General features: G+C 64.9%; 2 protein-coding genes across 6 annotated transcripts; one reads left to right on the top strand and one right to left on the bottom strand.

The window, feature by feature from the left end:
• The first annotated feature begins 132 nt into the window (after positions 1 to 132).
• Positions 133 to 9656, top strand: Tmem259 (transmembrane protein 259). 5 transcript variants are annotated; one of them, XM_047531365.1, is made up of 11 exons: positions 134 to 486; positions 6025 to 6141; positions 6666 to 6765; positions 6846 to 6956; positions 7048 to 7170; positions 7242 to 7342; positions 7429 to 7486; positions 7568 to 7651; positions 7728 to 7860; positions 7951 to 8050; positions 8415 to 9656. In XM_047531365.1, exons 1-11 carry the CDS (start codon positions 265 to 267, stop codon positions 8958 to 8960), a joined length of 1695 nt encoding a protein of 564 aa, XP_047387321.1. In that variant the 5' UTR covers positions 134 to 264; the 3' UTR covers positions 8961 to 9656. The 5 variants fall into 5 exon arrangements, with proteins under 5 accessions (XP_047387318.1, XP_047387321.1, XP_047387320.1 ...); XM_047531364.1 differs by having other exon boundaries at positions 5869 to 6141; positions 7619 to 7651; XM_047531363.1 differs by having other exon boundaries at positions 135 to 486; positions 5869 to 6141.
• Grin3b (glutamate ionotropic receptor NMDA type subunit 3B) lies at positions 9576 to 16486 on the bottom strand. Its single transcript, XM_047531361.1, has 9 exons — positions 15971 to 16486; positions 14026 to 14618; positions 12374 to 13406; positions 11363 to 11508; positions 11168 to 11283; positions 10892 to 11043; positions 10476 to 10640; positions 10325 to 10392; positions 9576 to 10139 (listed from the first exon to the last, which is right to left on the bottom strand). Exons 1-9 carry the CDS (start codon positions 16394 to 16396, stop codon positions 9746 to 9748), a joined length of 3093 nt encoding a protein of 1030 aa, XP_047387317.1. The 5' UTR covers positions 16397 to 16486; the 3' UTR covers positions 9576 to 9745.
• Between the last annotated feature and the right edge of the window lie 51 nt (positions 16487 to 16537).

Here is a 16537-nt window from a genome sequence, read left to right as displayed (position 1 = left end):
CGCGGAAGCTTCTGGGAAGGTCCATGCAAAAGAACCCGGCCTCCGGGGCGCCGCGGGGGCGGGACCTCCGCAGGCGGCCGTGGGTATCCCAGGGTGCCCCGCGACGCGGCGGCGCTCTGGCCGGCGCACTCGTTAAGCGTCGCAGGCCCCGGCGGACGCGCGGGCGAAGGCGAAGGCGGCGGCGGCCGTGGGCGGCGCGGCGAGGGCGGCGGCGGCCGGGACGCGCCTCGGGCACCCGCCGGCCGCTAGGGCGACGCGGGCGGCATGTCGGAGCACGCGGCGCCCGCGGCCCCGGGGCCCGGGCCCAACGGCGGCGGCGGCCCGGCCCCCGCGCGCGGTCCGCGCACCCCCAACCTGAACCCCAACCCCCTCATCAACGTGCGCGACCGGCTCTTCCACGCGCTCTTCTTCAAGATGGCTGTCACCTACTCGCGGCTCTTCCCGCCCGCCTTCCGCCGCCTCTTCGAGTTCTTCGTGCTGCTCAAGGTGATCGGCCCGACCCCGACCCCGACCCCGACCCTTGACCCCGGCGGCCCGCGGGCGGCCTCCCGTACCCGAGGCCGAACCCTGCTGCCTGCGACCCCTGACCCCTGTCGCCTGCCGGTGCCGTCCTGGGGCCTCGGTAGTAAGCCGAGTGTCCCCTATTGGGGATCGCTGGCCCTGGCGCCCCCTGCCCCAGGCCGGGAGCCCCGCCCTGACCCGCCGCGGCCCTCCTTCCGCCCTTTGACCCCGATTCTGCACCTGGGATCTTCAGCCCCAGGACCCCTGGCGTGTCCCGTGTCTCTCGTGGGGACAGCCTGCTGGACGTCCCGTGGTCTCTCCCCCTGGTGAGGGTCTCCCTCTCCTGGGACCTTCTCCCTGCTCAGCTTCACAGGGCAGAATGTGGACTTGGCTGGGGTCACTGCTAGGGTTAGCACCTGTCACAAGCCACCACTCCTTGGGCCTGCTTAGGGAGCTTTGGGCTGGCTGATGGGACATGACCATTCATGTTCCTCAGGTGACCTGGAGACATGAGGGCCATTGGGGAAGGATAGGCTGCAGCCCAGGTCCCTCTAGGAGGGAGCCTTTCCTGAGTGGCAGCACTTCGGTAGAGGATCCGGCCTGGCCACCCAGGTTCCAGGTTTCTGACTTGCCCTGGGAAATGGAGAAGTGGCTGGGCACACTGACGTAGCCCGGCCAGCAAGCTTCTCCTTCCTGTCTGTTGAAATGGGCTGATGCTGTTGGCCTGATACTGTTGGACGGGGCAGGTGAGGTTGTGGGCTGGTTCCTGCCCAGCAGCAGACCTGGGGGTGGGTCCTGCCCCTGCGGCAGCCTTCAGGCGAGTGCAGGAGCCTGCAGTCCCTGGTCTGCAGAGGGGCCGATGTGCCCAGGTGTCAAAAGCTGGCTTCCCCAGACTGGCACTCAACCCGACGTCCTTCGCACCTTTGTCCGAGCAGCACTCAGAAGGGCTTGGTCGTGTGGGCACTGTCTCTGGAGGGCTGCTGAATTTATCAGGCTTTCTGGAGTCCTTGGATGGCCTGAACCCGTGGAAAAACTCATCTTTAGGTGTGTTTTCCTTGGGACGTGATAAAGTGACCAATTCCTGGGAAGAACCATTGGCCCATGGGCAGTCTTGTCACTGCAGGTGTGTGTCCAATGCTTAGTCCTCTGTCAGCATGGGCCTGCTGGTGGCTCTGGTCCTTCCCTTTCTGGGTCTGTGTTTGGCCATCCTTGAAGACCCAGCACCCTTTCCAGGCCGTTGCTACTCAGGTAGGCAGTGGGACTGGGCCACAGCTGGTCACCCTTACCCTGCCTAGTTAGAGCACTAGAAGGTAAGAGCTCCTGAGGGGAGGTCTCCTTGGCTAGGGATGCTGTGTCACATGACTTCTGGCAGAGCCACGTCTCAACCTGAATCCCAATCCCCGGTGGAGAAAAACCAGACCCGGCACCTTCTAATTTGCAAAGCCAGCCTGGGTCCAGCTGGTTTCTGAGGCTGCACTAGCTTCCGGGAACCTCCACTCCTTTGCTTCCTGTGCACCCTGACTACCCTGCTTCGCCAGAGGTGCTTGCTTCAGAGGTGGGGGCCCTGCCTGGCTGCCTTCCTGTGCAACCTGTGCCTCTGAACATCCTGTCCCCGGTGCCTGAATCTGGGGTTGTTGTTGAAATGGCCCTGTAATGCCCGATTCTAGGGAGAGGTGGCAGTTGGACCATTGTTCAAGGGGGCTCCCTGGAAGATCACTCTGCTGGCCTCAGCATCCACCTCTGCTGGTTTCATGGCCCCAAGGGTAGAAGGGCAGAGACTGGGGAGCGGCAGGCACCAGGTTGCCCGTGCCTGTCCAGTTGGCTTCTAGCCCCAGCAACCTGACCCTGACAGGCAGTGAGTGGATACCTACAGGGTCAAGGTGCTCCGACATGTGCCTGTCAGAGGGTGGGCAGGTACTGTCCCTGTGGTCAGTAGGGGTCACTGAGGGTCCGGAGAACTGTGGAAGTTCAGGTCTCTGCTCTGACCTGGGGACCTGTCACATTGGCTGTCAGTGTAGAAGCAGTACCCCTGGGATGGTGAGCAGGCCCTGTCTGAGTGGGAGGGAGACCTAGGGAGGGCTGGGACCCCCGTGAAGGTTTTCCTAACTCTGGCCCAGGTGCTCTATGCACCCTCCCTGGTGAAGAAGTTACGACTTGTCTGGCATTTGGTCAACAGAGACATGGACTGGCAGCGGCCTGCCTGGTAGCAGTGTGTTGGGATTCCCTGAGAGCCCGGGTGGAGCATTGGGAAGGCTTCTTGGAGGAGATAACAGCATAGCCTTGGCAAGCCGAATGTCTCTGACCCTCATGCGGGGCTCCCGGGGCAGCACTGAGTGGACAAACCCAGGGGAGGGCAGGGCCAGGGGTGTGGGAAGAGGCAGTGGGCAGGATCTGCAGGTGAAGTGCAGGAGCACCTCCCCAAGGTGAGGAGCAGGGTGTCCAGGAAGCAGGGCTGAAGGGCACTGGGTGTGCTGGCTGGGAGCCTGGATAGTGTGTGGAGTGGCGGGGGCAGCTGTGGAGCAGAGGGTGACCAGGGCCAGACAGAACTGCCTGGTGGGCAGCACTGGAGTGAGGTGGCTGGTGATAGGTCCAGAGATGTGGAATGAGTCCAGCTGGCTCTTACTTGTTCTTTGCTCTGTAGTGGAGAAACTGAGGCCTGGATGGGAGGTGGGCACTGTCAGGTGTAGCTGTGGAGAACACCGCTGGGGCCCAAGCTGGGAGCTCTCTAGGCATGGCCAGTGTGGAGCGCCAGGGGTGTGGCCACTGCGAGGGTTTCTGGAAAGGGCACCAGGGTGACGTCTGAGTCATAGCGTTTGGGGCTTGGGGGCCACTCAGCTGAGTTCATGCACATTTGTGGGTAAATGCCAGCCTCATTCCCAGGTCATGTCCCCAGAGAGCTCATCACTAGAGCCTGTGTTGGGTGAGGCAGGGCTTTTGTCCAGCAACCCTTGGCCCCCCACATACACACTGATTGAGGTCCTCCCGAGGTCATTCATTTGCTCATGGTCAGAGGCCAGCTGAAGGCCTCAGGAGTATGGCTCATGACTGCTCCCAGCTGCTCTTGCTGGCTCTGTGACATCAGCAGGTCTGTGACTTCTGTGCCTCAGTTTCCTCACTTGTAAGCAGTGGGGGAGGTCAAGAAGCGTGTCACATGGGAATTGCTGGGGAGCCCCTGGCTCTGGGCATGCGTCAGCGCTTTGTCTTTGTCATGTGCCAACCTAGCATCCAGTGCGTCCTGTGACTAGAAGGGTATTCCAGGCAGAGCTTCTGCAGGTGTTTGAGCCTGGAGAGCAGAGTTGGCTACAAGGTGCCTCTCAAGGGCCAAGAAGACCCCCGAGGGCCAGCTCTGGCCAACCCTTCCTGTGCAGGAGACTAAGCAAAGAACGGGTCAGCTCCTCTGGACCTCACCTGCTACCCGACCTTCCCAGCTCCCAGATGCCACGTGGGGGCAGAGGACTCCTCCTCAGCAGAGGTCCCCGCCCTCTCCAGGCCTGCCCCAGGTTCAGTTCCAGAGACTAGGGCTGCTCTTGTTTCAGCCACAGTGTGCCAGCCTGTGTCCGTGGTGCCCGTGGCTGCAGGTGATGGCAGCTCTGTTCCCAGTTGGCCCAGAAGGAGATGATTATGCAGCTTGCTTGCACCCAGAGCCTCACTATCCGACTGTGTCCCTTTCAGGTCCCAGCCGCTGTGGCCAGCAGGAGGCTTTGCTGAGCCGGCCCTGTGCCTGATCTGCAGAGGGCTGCAGATATCCTGCCTTTGGCAGTGTGGCAGCACGAGGCCCTCCACAGCCCTGGACCTCAGCGTTGTGGTGCCCGGGCGTCCCGTGCCCCAGGCCTCTTTGGGCTGTGGTTTTGTCCAGTCAGCTCTTCCCTGAAGAATCTGGGGCTCTCTGGAGGAGTACCTAGGCATGAAAGGCATTGGAGCCTGTGGGGCCCTGCTGGCAGGACACTGCAGGTAGACCCTGGCCACCTGGAGTAGAGCAGTGCTGAGTGGTTCTCACCAGGCCCTGCAGGGGTGCCAGGGTTGGTGCCATGACATAGCGACCAGGCTGGCAGTGTGCTGTGAGCAGAAGTGTCAGGTGTGGGGGGATCTCCCTGGAAGAGGCTGCCCTAGACAGTCCTGAGGAGGGCCCCCCTTTGACATGCTTCCTGTGTGTCAGGGCTCTTTCCCCTCAGTGCCATGGATACCGAGGCCAGATTATCCTCTGGGGTGGATGTCCCGGGTTCTGGTATATGTAGTAGTGTCCCTGGCCTCCACCCACTCTATGCCAGTCGTGACAACCACAAATGTCCCCAGACTTTGCCAGCATCCCCTGGAATCCCCAAAAGGCTCTGCACCCTCAAATTGGCCCTGTGATGCTGCCCACGCAGAAATCCGCTCAGTGGGGAGGGGGAGATGGGACTAGTCCCAGACCCTCCCCCCTCCCTGCTTGACATCAGGAGTGCATTCTGGTGTCTACCGTGAGCAGGAAGTGAACCTTTTTTTTTTTTTTTTTTTTTTGAGATGGGGGTTTCATTAAGTTGCCGAGGCTGTCCTCAAACCTGTAATTCTCCTGCCTCGGCCTCCTGCTTCCCTAGAATTAACAGGGATGCATCACAGCACCAGGCCTTCCTCAGGTTTTCCACAGATATTGATGCAAGTTTCTTAGTGTCAGTATTTTGGACACTCAGGGTCAGATCATGCTCTGGACAGTCCTGGGCACTGCAGGATGCTGGGCAGCACTCCTGGCAGCCACCAGTGTCCCCTGGGGGCAGTCACTTGTGAGAGTGGCTGCTCCTGTTTTACAGTTGAGGAAGCTGTGTGTCCCAGGCAGAGCAGCCTGGCCCTGCCCACTCGCAGCTGTGTCCTCAGCAGCTGCCGCTGGCCCTGCCTGACCTGGGAGAGGTGCAGTGGGTGCTTAGCAGGGTGAAAGAGGCTATTTTTAGCTGGTGAGATCAGGGGGGCTCTGAGGACATAGCAAAATGTGAGGCTGCTTGAGGCAAGAAGCAGCCTCAGCCTGGAAGTTGCTGGCTTCCTGGATGGTAGGCCCAACAGGTGGCCTGGGGGCTGAAGCACCTGGGCTGGGCCTTGAGTGTTGAGAACAGCTGGTCAGTGGTGCTGGTTGCTCTGTGTGGTGGCCTCAGCCCAGCCCAGCCTCTTCCAGTGGGGGCCCTGTAGACGGCCAAGAGGGCCCTTCCTTCTCACCCCCACCCCCCAGGGGCCCAGGCCACTCAGCCTTTCCTGGGCTGCAGGGCGGGCGGGGCGGTCATGGCGTGGACAGTGATGTCTCCAACAGTTCTGGGTCACTCCAGTGCCTGGGGCTTGGCCAGGAGTGACGGCAAGGGCAGGGCCCAGGGTGGAGCCTGACCCAGCTGCTGGGCCCGCCCCCAGGCCCTGCTGGTGCTCTTCGTGCTGGCCTACATCCACATCGTCTTCTCCCGCTCACCCATCAACTGCCTGGAGCACGTGCGGGACAAGTGGCCGCGGGAGGGCATCCTGCGCGTGGAGGTGCGCCACAACTCCAGCAGGGCGCCCGTCTTCCTGCAGTTCTGTGAGGGCAGCCGGGGGAGCTTCCCAGGCCTGGCTGTGGAGCCAGGTGGCCTGGAGCTGGAGGAGGAGGAGGAGGAGCTGACCATGGAGATGTTCAGGAACAGCTCTGTCAAGGTGCGCTGCCCACACAGGGCTCAGCAGGCCCTGGGACTGCAGAGGTGGGGATGGTGGCTGCCTGGGAAGTCCTTGGGCCTCAAGGGCCTGGCACAGGCAACCTCTGCCTGCTGCAGCTGGAGTATCTCCTGGTGACCTTGCCTGTGTCCCTGGTGGAGGCAGGGCCAGGGCACTGGGTCCTAGGGTTCCCGATGGTCATGTGGGGATAGCGCCTAGTTCCGGGGTGCTGAGAACAGGCAGAAGCTGAGCCAGGGCTCTGGCCTCACTGGAGGGCACAGCTGCTGTGGTGGTCCCTGTTCCCACACTTCAGCAGTTGGCTTAGGGCTTGGTGGTCCTGTGCCCTGAGACCGCAGTGCCCAGCTCTGCCTCTGCCCTACCCTCTCCCTAGCTTGAGTTCAGACCCCTCTTGGAGGTGACCACAGGGCAGGCTTGGTGTCAGGTGGGGGTCATCGGCACCCCCAAGCCCTGGAGGTGGTAGATGCCCCAGCAGGAGCTGCTAACGCCTGGTCCCTGGTTGCCTGCAGTTTGAGCTGGACATTGAGCCCAAGGTTTTCAAGCCTCCAAGTGGCTCTGAGGCCTTGAACGACAGCCAGGAGTTCCCCTTCCCTGAGACGCCCACCAAAGGTACGCCCTGCGGGCTGTGTGCGGGTGGGTGCCGAGGCCCTCCCGACCACGAGTGGGCCGCCTGACCAGCTTCCCCACAGTGTGGCCCCAGGACGAGTACATCGTGGAGTACTCGCTGGAGTACGGCTTCCTGCGCCTGTCACAGGCCACCAGGCAGCGGCTGAGCATCCCGGTCATGGTGGTCACCCTGGGTGAGTTACCTCCCAGGGCGGGCCTTCATCCCAGTGGGCCCTCACAGGCCTGTGTGCCCTGACCCTGACCCTGACCCTGACCCACCCACAGACCCTACACGGGACCAGTGCTTCGGAGACCGCTTCAGCCGCCTCCTCCTGGATGAGTTCTTGGGCTACGACGACATCCTCATGTCCAGTGTGAAGGGCCTTGCAGAGAATGAGGAGAACAAGGGTGGGCCCCGTGGGCTATGGGGGTGGCTGGAGGGGGTTGGGCAGGACCTGCGCTCACTGCCGACCCCCCAGGCTTCCTGCGGAACGTGGTGTCGGGGGAACACTACCGCTTCGTCAGTATGTGGATGGCTCGCACGTCCTACCTGGCGGCCTTCGTCATCATGGTCATCTTCGTGAGTGCTGTAGGGCCTTGGGGGCGGGCGGGAGCCTGTGGACAGCCGCAGGGACACCCCCTGACGTGCGCGGGCCTCACTTGCAGACCCTCAGCGTCTCCATGCTGCTCCGCTACTCCCACCACCAGATCTTCGTCTTCATCGGTGAGTCTCAGCCGGCCGTGGGGGGCGGGGCGGGCTCGCCCCCAGGCCCTCACGGGTGGCCCCCGCGCCCTGTACCCGCAGTGGACCTGCTGCAGATGCTGGAGATGAACATGGCCATCGCCTTCCCTGCAGCGCCCCTGCTGACTGTCATCCTGGCCCTCGTCGGTGAGGACCCCGCCCGGCCTCCCCCGCCCCACGCCCCGCCCCGCCCACTCCAACCCAGCGCCGCCTGTCCCCGCAGGGATGGAGGCTATCATGTCCGAGTTCTTCAACGACACCACCACAGCCTTCTACATCATCCTTATCGTGTGGCTGGCTGACCAGTACGATGCCATCTGTTGCCACACCAACACTAGCAAGCGTCACTGGCTGCGGTGAGCTGGGTCCTGGGCAGGCAGGGTCCTGGGGTCAGCACGGGCATTCACTGTGGCTCACGGCTTTCCCCGGCCTGCTTCCCGCAACAGGTTCTTCTATCTGTACCACTTCGCCTTCTACGCCTACCACTACCGCTTCAACGGGCAGTACAGCAGCCTGGCACTGGTCACATCCTGGCTCTTCATCCAGGTGAGGCCTGGGCGCCAAGCTGTCCTCCTTTAAGGAGGGCTAAGCCTGGGCAGAGGGCAGTGCAGGTCCCCGTGCCACCTGGCCTCCCCTGCCTCGCTATGTTTTGGGTGGGCCCTTCCCAGAAGTTTATTTTTCCTCCCAGTGAGTTGGGTTGGCCAGTGGCAGTGTGGGCAGTGGTGGGGCCTTCCTGGCCCCGGAGGCAGTACGGGACAGCCACAGGTGATAGGGACAGGGCCTCCCTTGTTCCGGTGTGGGCGGGCTCTTGGAGGCTCGGGTCTTGTGTGGGCGGTAGGCGGGGCCTCCCTGATTCTTCTGGACTCTGTAGATGGTGGGTAGCTGCCTGACCCCGCCCCTCCACCCCCAGCATTCCATGATCTACTTCTTCCACCACTACGAGTTGCCTGCCATCCTGCAGCAGATTCGAATCCAGGAGATGCTGCTGCAGGCGCCACCTCTGGGCCCAGGGACCCCCACCGCGCTGCCAGATGACCTGAACAACAACTCGGGCACCCAGGCTGCTGCCCCCGACCCTACAGGCCAGCCTCTTGCACTGGGCCCTGGCTCTACTGGAGCTGGTGGGGGCCCTGGGCCGGGGGCTGCAGCGCCCAGCTCTCTGGGGGCTGTAGCTGCCTCCGTAGCTGCCGCAGCTGGGGGTGACCTGGGCTGGATGGCAGAAACGGCAGCCATCATCACGGACGCCTCTTTCCTGTCTGGCCTGAGTGCCTCGCTCTTGGAGCGAAGGCCCGCTGGACCTTTGAGCCCCAGTGGGGGACCCTCCCATGTACCCCAGGACAGTGCTCTCCAGAGCAACCCCGTGGCACCTGACACGGCCTCCCCGGCAGACATGGGGCCGGAGCCCAGCCCTGCGTCCACCGTCCCAGCAGAGGCACCCTCTGAGGTCGGATCTTGAGCCCCACCAACTGCTGAGCCGCCTGTCAGGGCTTCCCCAGGCCGGGAGCTACTGGGCATCTTGCGGCAGCCCCTGGGGGTGGGGCAGGCTGTCCCCATGAAGCACCAGGGCCCTCCCCCCGCTAGAGTTGGTGTCGGGGTTTCATCAGGTTTGTGGAAGGCGGGTCCCTGTCCCCCAAGTGTGGGGCCTGGCCAAGGCTTGTCCTGGTAGTGAGCTTGTTTGTGGTGGTTTGCGATGAGAGGGGGGGCAGGGGCTCTCGGGAAGCTCCGGAAGGGGCTTGCTGAGCGGTCTGGAGCGCACTGTTGGGGGCAGCGCAAGGCACCGATAGGGCAGGTCTGAACAAGGTAACTGGCGGGGACGCGGGCAGGGCGCTTCACCCTCGGGCTTCCGGCAGAGGGGCTCGGCACAGCCCGGCCCTGCCTGGTGCTCCCTGTGCAGTGCCTTCTCCACGGCCGTCCCTCCCCCGTGTGCACCAGGCCTGGGGTCCCCAGGAGGGCAGAGCTGTGTCTGGGGCACAGGTGCCAACATCAGTGCCTGGGGTGCCAGGGTCCGGCCGTGCTCAGGGCGGGAGTGGGCCAGATGGCCAAACCAATCACTCGGTGAGGAATGCAGAGCAGCGCTCATTCCATTCTATTTAATTGCAGTGTACAAAATTGTGTTTGTATATAGAATAAACTGTCCGTGGACAGGGCCGGCTCTGCACTTGCATGTGCTTGTGGGGAGGGGTCTCCCGCTGGACGTTTATCCCAGGGTATCAGCTTCTCGGGTGTCAGGTGCATTCTGGATCACCGGGCATCCTCAGGTGCCGCTTGGACCTGCAGCAGGCGCAGTGGCCGGTGGCGAGCGCCATCCCCAAGTCGAGCCAGGAGCTCCCCGCGCCGCACCAGAGCTTGACGGAGCCTCTCGCGGACGCCCTCGATGTGCCGCTCCAGCTCCTCCAGCTCGCCGGCGCGCGGAGAGGCCACCGGCATCGCAGTGGGCGGGGGCCCGTTGGAACACATCCAGACTGGACCTTCAGGGGTTCCAGGCTCTGCCTCCGCCGCTTCTTGGGCGGCAGCCACCCCTGGCTCCAGGAGAAAGCGCACTCTGCGCTCCTTGCCCACGGCCCTGCGCACTCGTTTCCAACGCCCTGGGCCCTCATGGTACGCGGAGGTGTCCTGCTCCTGCTTCCCGGCACCACTGGGGATGGGACACGACTAGGTGATAACCCTAGGCAGCCAGGGTCTGAGGACTTGTGGAGGGGGCCCGATGTCGAGCGAGCTGGGCTTAGGTACAGGAAGGAGAGCCTGGGCGAAGCCTGGAAGTGTGTGGGGAGCCCCTCCCACGTCAGGCCCCGCCCCCTCGCGTGCACAGCTGCTCTTCACCTGGGCTCTGGATCCAGCCTCTCTCTTTGCCCTTCCCGCCGTTCCGTGTTGAGGGCCCGGTGAATTTTCTAAGATCCCAGACAAGCGGGGTTGGTGGTGGGGTCAGAGGCAGGCGCTGTCCCCGCCGTGCCCACGCACCGACGGCCCTCACCTGGCTGGTGTGCAGCCAGTACTGCAGCCTACTGCCCCTGCGGATGCGCGGCAGCACTAGGCGGAAGAAGACGTGCTCGCACAGCGAGCTGAGCAGGGCGCTGCCCAGTCCCAGGCAGAGCAGCACGAAGAGACCCGAGAAGTGGTAGATTCCCATCTGGAGGGTCTGGAGCAGGACACAGGATTCCCTCACCTCCACAAAGCAAACCCCTGGGGCGCCCCGGCCAAGAGAGACCGGTTGCGCCACACAGGGGCTCCTGGGCCGTGTGGAGCCAGAGCCGGGTTGGATGCAAGTGTGGAGGAGGGAGGCTGAGGCTGGGGTTTTGCAGGAGAGGCAGAAGGGGGCGAGCAGGGGTCAGGCACTTCACACAAGACCCGGCGCGCTAAGCTGCCACGCGCTCTGGGGCCCTGCCTCACCTCTGTAACCGCGAACACCCGCTTCCCGCAAGGTACCATCTTGTACCACTTGGCATGGAGCAAGTCGATGAAACCCGAGGACTTGTAGCGGCTGATGAACTCGGACAGGTTGGAGGTGAGCGGCGAGTTCTGGGGTAGTCCGATGCCGTAGCCTGGGGGAGCGGCCGGGACACGGCCCAGGGACACTGCCCACGCACGTCCGACCGCCCCAACCGCCCCGGCCCCTAGAGCCCCGGGTGGCTCTTCATTGGTGCCCGGCCTCTCACACGTCCTCACCCTCGATGGCAAAGGGTTTGCCCACGGTCAGCAGTTTGCAGTCCGCGTCGATGGAGACCTCGTAATCCAGGAGTGACTTGTCCATGATGAAGGCGTTGAGCTTGGGAGGCTCGCTCCTGCCGGGGCCAGTGGGGTCAGCTGGTCTGGGGCCGGCCCCGCCCGCCCCGCCCCGCCCCGCCCCGCCCCTGGCCTCACGTGAGCATGGCCACGCCGTCGGGCGTGGTGGGCGCGCCGTGGTGCCGCATGTGCGCGTGCATCTCGGGGAAGCTGGCCTTGATGTAGGCCTCGGCGCTGCTCTCCCACACCGTGCCGAAGCGGAAGCCCTGCGGCGGGTGGTGCAGCTGCCGGGGAGGAGTTCGCGCCCGTCAGCCACAAATGCCCCAGGCCCCGCCCAGGTTGGGGGACGGCATCCCACCCGTTGAGACCGTTTTGGACACTTACACGTTTGTCTTCACAAGGTGGACCACAACTCCACTCTATCCCACGTGAAATCCCATGGGACCCCAAACACCCTCTCTGGATCAGCCCCCTGCACCTGCCCCTAGGCTTCCAGCCCAGGCTGCCTTTCCCCTCCCACCCTGCCCTGTCCATCTGCAAACGCTGCCGGCTCTGTCTTCAGAACACCTGCACCCGCCCCCGCCCCCGGGGGCTCCAGCTCCACCTTCTGTGCCTCATCCGCCCTTCGCCCCTTCCGTCCTCCTCTCCATTCTCAGCCACCCTGTCGTACATGCCCATCATCCTCCCACCACCGACCCAGGTCAGAGCCCCAGTCTTCCCTGCAGCCCACAGGACCCCAAATGAGCTTCTGTGCCTCCAGCCTCCCCTTCTCCCTTCCCCTGGTCTCTCCCTCCTGCCTCTGCTCCAGCCACTCGGGCTTCTGACTCAGCTGAAGGCCGAGTGCTGCCCTAGGGCCTTTGCGTGGCTGTGCCCTCTGAGGGGAGCACAGACATCCAGCAGGAGGGGTCAGGCAGACCTCCATGCGAGGGTGTGGTGTGAGGGACTCTGCTGATCTGTCAGGACTCTGTTGTCCACAGAGCCTAGTACTCACTAGACACTCGACAGATGTCCCTCGGGCTGTGGTCTGGCTCCGTGGCAGAGTGCTTACCCAGGTTCCACTCCCAGCCTCTGCCCTGAGACCCACCTGCCATGCCAGGACCCCCCAGTGCAGCCCATCCCAGTGGAGCCCCGGGCCCGCCGGCTGCCCACCTTGGGGTCGTGGATCCCTGACAGCTCCTCAAAGGTCTTGTCCCCGACCATGACTGCAGCCAGGTTGGCCGTGTAGCTGGACAGCACCAGCAGGCAGAAGATGGCCCAGAGGTTCATGAGGAAGCGCCCGGTGGGGCACTTGGGGGTCTTGCTGGAGACGGTGCGTCCAAAAAGAATGGCGTAGCAGAGGTTGAGGGCGGAGGAGTAGGAGAACACGGTGCCCCGGTTGCGGCCGCGGGGTGTGAGTCCGTAGGGGCTGCGCCACTCATACAGGGTGAGAAAGAGCGCGGTGAGGTGCAGGGCCGCGAAGACCCCCAGCCACATGGACCAGTGCAGCGGCCACATGAAGGCCCCGATGGGTGAGGCTGTGTCCCGTGCCCGCACCATGATGCCCAGGCTGGTGGAGAAGAAGGGGCTGGTGAAGTCCATGACCTGCGAGCGGGCTGAGTTGATGCTGAAGCTGGTGACCGCCATGTGGGCCCTGCCAGCCCGCAGGTCGCCCACCAGGCCCGTCCAGCGGCCGTCCCGCAGGGCGCCATATTTGCCGTCACCCACGATGTACAGCTGGAAGTCGAAGGGCACATCCTCGGCCAGCCGCTCCAGCAGGTCGACGCAGTAGCCATAGCAGCACTTGCGCAGGGCGCGGGGCACCGAGCCATTGGCCAGTGCGGCAAAAAGAGCGTCCAGGACAGCCGAGTCGTTGGTGCCGGGGTCCAGGCACAGCTGCCCTGCTGGGCACTGCCCGTCTTCGTCGGGCTCGCGGGCAAACACGAACGGGTGCTCCACCAGCGTCACCACGCGCAACTTGGGTCGGGCCTGGGAGCCTGTTGGGAGGAGGGGCCGAGACACAGCGCCCCCTGGCTCCAAGTCCAGCTGCCCATCCCGCCAGGTGCCCACCGTGGCCCAGGCCGGGGCGCCTAGTGGGTCCCGGCGAAGGCTCCACACCTTGAAGGTCCGAGACAGGTGCACCTGCGATGTGCTGGTCACCCACACGGGCCCCGTGCGGCCCTGGAAAGACGTATTGGCCAGGAACCTGGGGGAGGTGCCGAGAAGGTCGGCTTCTCCTGCCCAGGAGGGGTCCACTCGGCAGAGCTCCACCTCTGCCGCCGCGGGTTGGTGGAGGGTGGTGTTCTGCCTTTCCTGGGACTGAGGCCTGAACCCGGCAACGCTCTCCCGCTGAGCCACGTCTACAGCCCTTTGTATTTTATTTTGAGAAGGGTCTCTCTAAGTTGCTCAGCCTGGCCTTGAACTTGCATGTGTGCCACCACGCGGGGCCAAACCTCCACCAGTCTGGATCTAGGAGGAGCTGGGCCATGGCCACAGGAGGCTGGCAGGCCTGAAGCCGGGTGGAGGGCTGCCCAGTGCCCCCAGCTGCCTGCACCTCGAGGCTGCTCCTGGGCTTGTCTTGGGGTGAAGCCCTCCCTAACCTCCTGCAGCACCGTCCCTCACAGCCACCTGTCCCTGGTGAGCTCTTCCACCCCACCCGCTTCTCGGCCTCTGCTTCCACCTAGGAGGGAACCTGCTCTCTTGTCGGGACTCACATACAGCAAACACACACTAATGGTGCTTTTTGTGATGGGCAGAGGAGGCTGGGCAGGGACACCGCTGTGGGGTGGACAGAACAGCTTTCCCAAAGCAGGGTCCCCACTCACCGAGCCAAGAAGCGCCCGGGGGACTCTGGTCCAGCCGGCTGCTGGTCCTCGCAGTTCACCTCGGCCGGGAGGAGCGCCCGCTCTGGCTGCACGAGAGCCGCGCTGCCCAGCGCTCGGGCCACCAGCTCCACTGCATCATGGATGGTGGCCTCCAGTGAGGGCCGGGCCACCTCACCCAGTGCCAGCAGCCCAGGTGGCAGGCCAGCCGTGGGCAGGGCCTCGGCAGGCAGTGGAGTGCCCAGCAGCCAATGGGGCCCAGGCGGTGCGGCCTGCAGCACCCGAGGGGCGCGGGTGGCATCACAGCCGAGGAGGACGGCCACCGGGACCGGGGACCCACCTCCCACAGGCAACCCCAGCGGGGCCAGGCGTGTGCGCAGCCCCACATCCCCCACGTCTGGCCGGCTCAGGTCCAGCAGGAGCCTCGGTGCCCGGCCAGCCCGGCTTGTCCAGAGAGCCACCAGGCCGGCGGGGTCGCGGACACGGCAGAGCACCAGGCTGACGTCCTCCCAGCGGTGGGCCTGCAGCAGGGACACCAGCACGTCCAGCAGCGTCTCCGGGGGGCTGGCCCAGTCCAGCTGCAGATGGAACGGGGTCTGGAAGAGCGCTGCGGTCAGGCAGTGGCCGCCTGTCCCCACCTCCCCCGGCCCCGTAACGCCCCTGCCCCAGGCCCTCGGCTGCCCCGTCCGGGCCCTCCCTGGCCACCCGAGGCAGGAGTCCCTGTCTCCCTTTAGGGATCGCCCGCCCTCGCCCGGCCTTCAAGCCCAGGTTCCTCCCCCTCGGTGGCTCCGCCCTCCAGGCAGAGACCCCGCTCCCCCATGAACACCCAGCCTTGGGTCCCTCCTCTCTGCTCCTGGCTTGCCCTGCCCACCCTGCCCAGGAGCTCCAGAGGACAACCGCAGGCTGCCCCCTGCTCAGAGCCAAGCTTCTGCGTAGGACCCTCCTCACACATCATGGCTGGTGCCAGGAAAGCAGAGGGCTGAACACTGCCTGGTGCCAGCCAGAGAGTTCTCAGCACACCGAGGGCAGGACTGCTTACCAGACACCTAGGATGGGCAGGGCGCTGCCCGGGTGGGACAAGGTGCTAATTGGCCAGGGTCCTACTAGGAGACCTGACTCAGTCCAAGCCCAGGGCCCCAGTGGCCACGACTGGGTGCAGTTTCTGGAAATGGCAGCAGAGGGCGCCACAGGCCTGGGTTTGGGACCTGTATCTCCTACCAGATCTGGGTTGGGGGACCGGGCAAGAGGCCCCGTCCCCTGCACGCAGAGAGATGGGTAGTGACCTGCCTCTATCAGGGTCTCTCCTCCCACAGGAGAGGGAAGGCCTGGAAGTGGGTTTGGAAGGAGGGAGGAGACCAGCTGGGAGCCAGTCCCCAGGCTGGCCCTTCCTGCTGGCCCCAGGAGGGGATCTTCCTCTGGGTATAGTGGGCCCTTGTGGGGACCCGGGGCCCTAACAGTCACCCTTCTCCTGGAATCTCCGCTGGGATCAAGAAGAGAGTAAATCCAAGGAGGTGTGTGAAGGTTCAAAATGACCCCAGGGCAGCCGGAGCCTGTGGGGTAGGGGCTGCCGGGCCTCCAGGGTCGCTGGAGGGAAGGATGAAGGACGGAGCAGCCTAGGGAAAGCAAGAGCCCTTGATCCAGGGGGCTGGGCCCAGCTGGCAGGAAAGGGGTAGGGGTCAGCTCCATCACCACCGCCCGCAAAGGATCTTCTCAGGAGCTCTGCACCCCAACAGACAGGCGGTCCTGTGGGGTCAGGCGTCCAGGCCGGGTGCCCTGGAGCTCCCGTCGCCTATCCAGTTCCTGCACTCTGGGGCACCCGGGTCTTCCGTGTCTAAGTCCCCATCCCTGTGCCCTGGGGATGCAGCGTCCAGGGCCTCGGTCCCGCGCGCCTTGGGCAGCCCTGGAGTCACCGCCCCCCGCCCCCCAACGGGCAGTCTTCCGCGAGTACCGGGGCGCCGAGGGGCGCGCGCGCCTCCCGCCGCAGCACGCTGAGCACCGGGGTCTCGGTGGCAGCCGCCAGGAAGTGCAGCTGCAGCAGCTCGGGTCGCGCCTCGGGGAAAGCCAGCAAGGCCGACACGCCCGGCGAGGCCAGCGCCTGGCACAGGCCACGGGCCAGCGAGGCGGGGTCGCGGGCAGGGGGCGCGGCGGCCACCAGCTCCAGGCTGAGGTTGTGCGGCAGCGGCGGCGCCAGGGCAGCCCGGGCCAGCGCGGCGCGGACGCGGGCGCGGGCAACGGGCGCGCGGGGCAGGAGGGCGCCCAGGCGCACGGAGCCCCCGAGGCGCGCCAGGACGCCACAGGGCTGTGGGTGGCCGCGGGCGGACCCCGTTGCCAGCCCCAGCGCCAGGACGAACCACAGCGCCCGCACCAACTCCATCGCAAAGTTGGCACCAGCAGCGGGTGGAGTGCCCGGGAGGGGACTGCTGGCCGCCCGGCCCCCAGGCTCCCACTCCTTACGGCCGGTAGGCACGCCCTTCCTGCCTCCACCGCCTGCGCCTGCCGTGCCCAGCCCAGCAGT

Source organism: Sciurus carolinensis, chromosome 17 (genome assembly GCF_902686445.1).
Source record: "Sciurus carolinensis chromosome 17, mSciCar1.2, whole genome shotgun sequence".
In the NCBI taxonomy this organism is placed as follows: Eukaryota; Metazoa; Chordata; class Mammalia; order Rodentia; family Sciuridae; genus Sciurus; species Sciurus carolinensis.
This window is presented reverse-complemented; position numbering and strand designations above follow the sequence as displayed.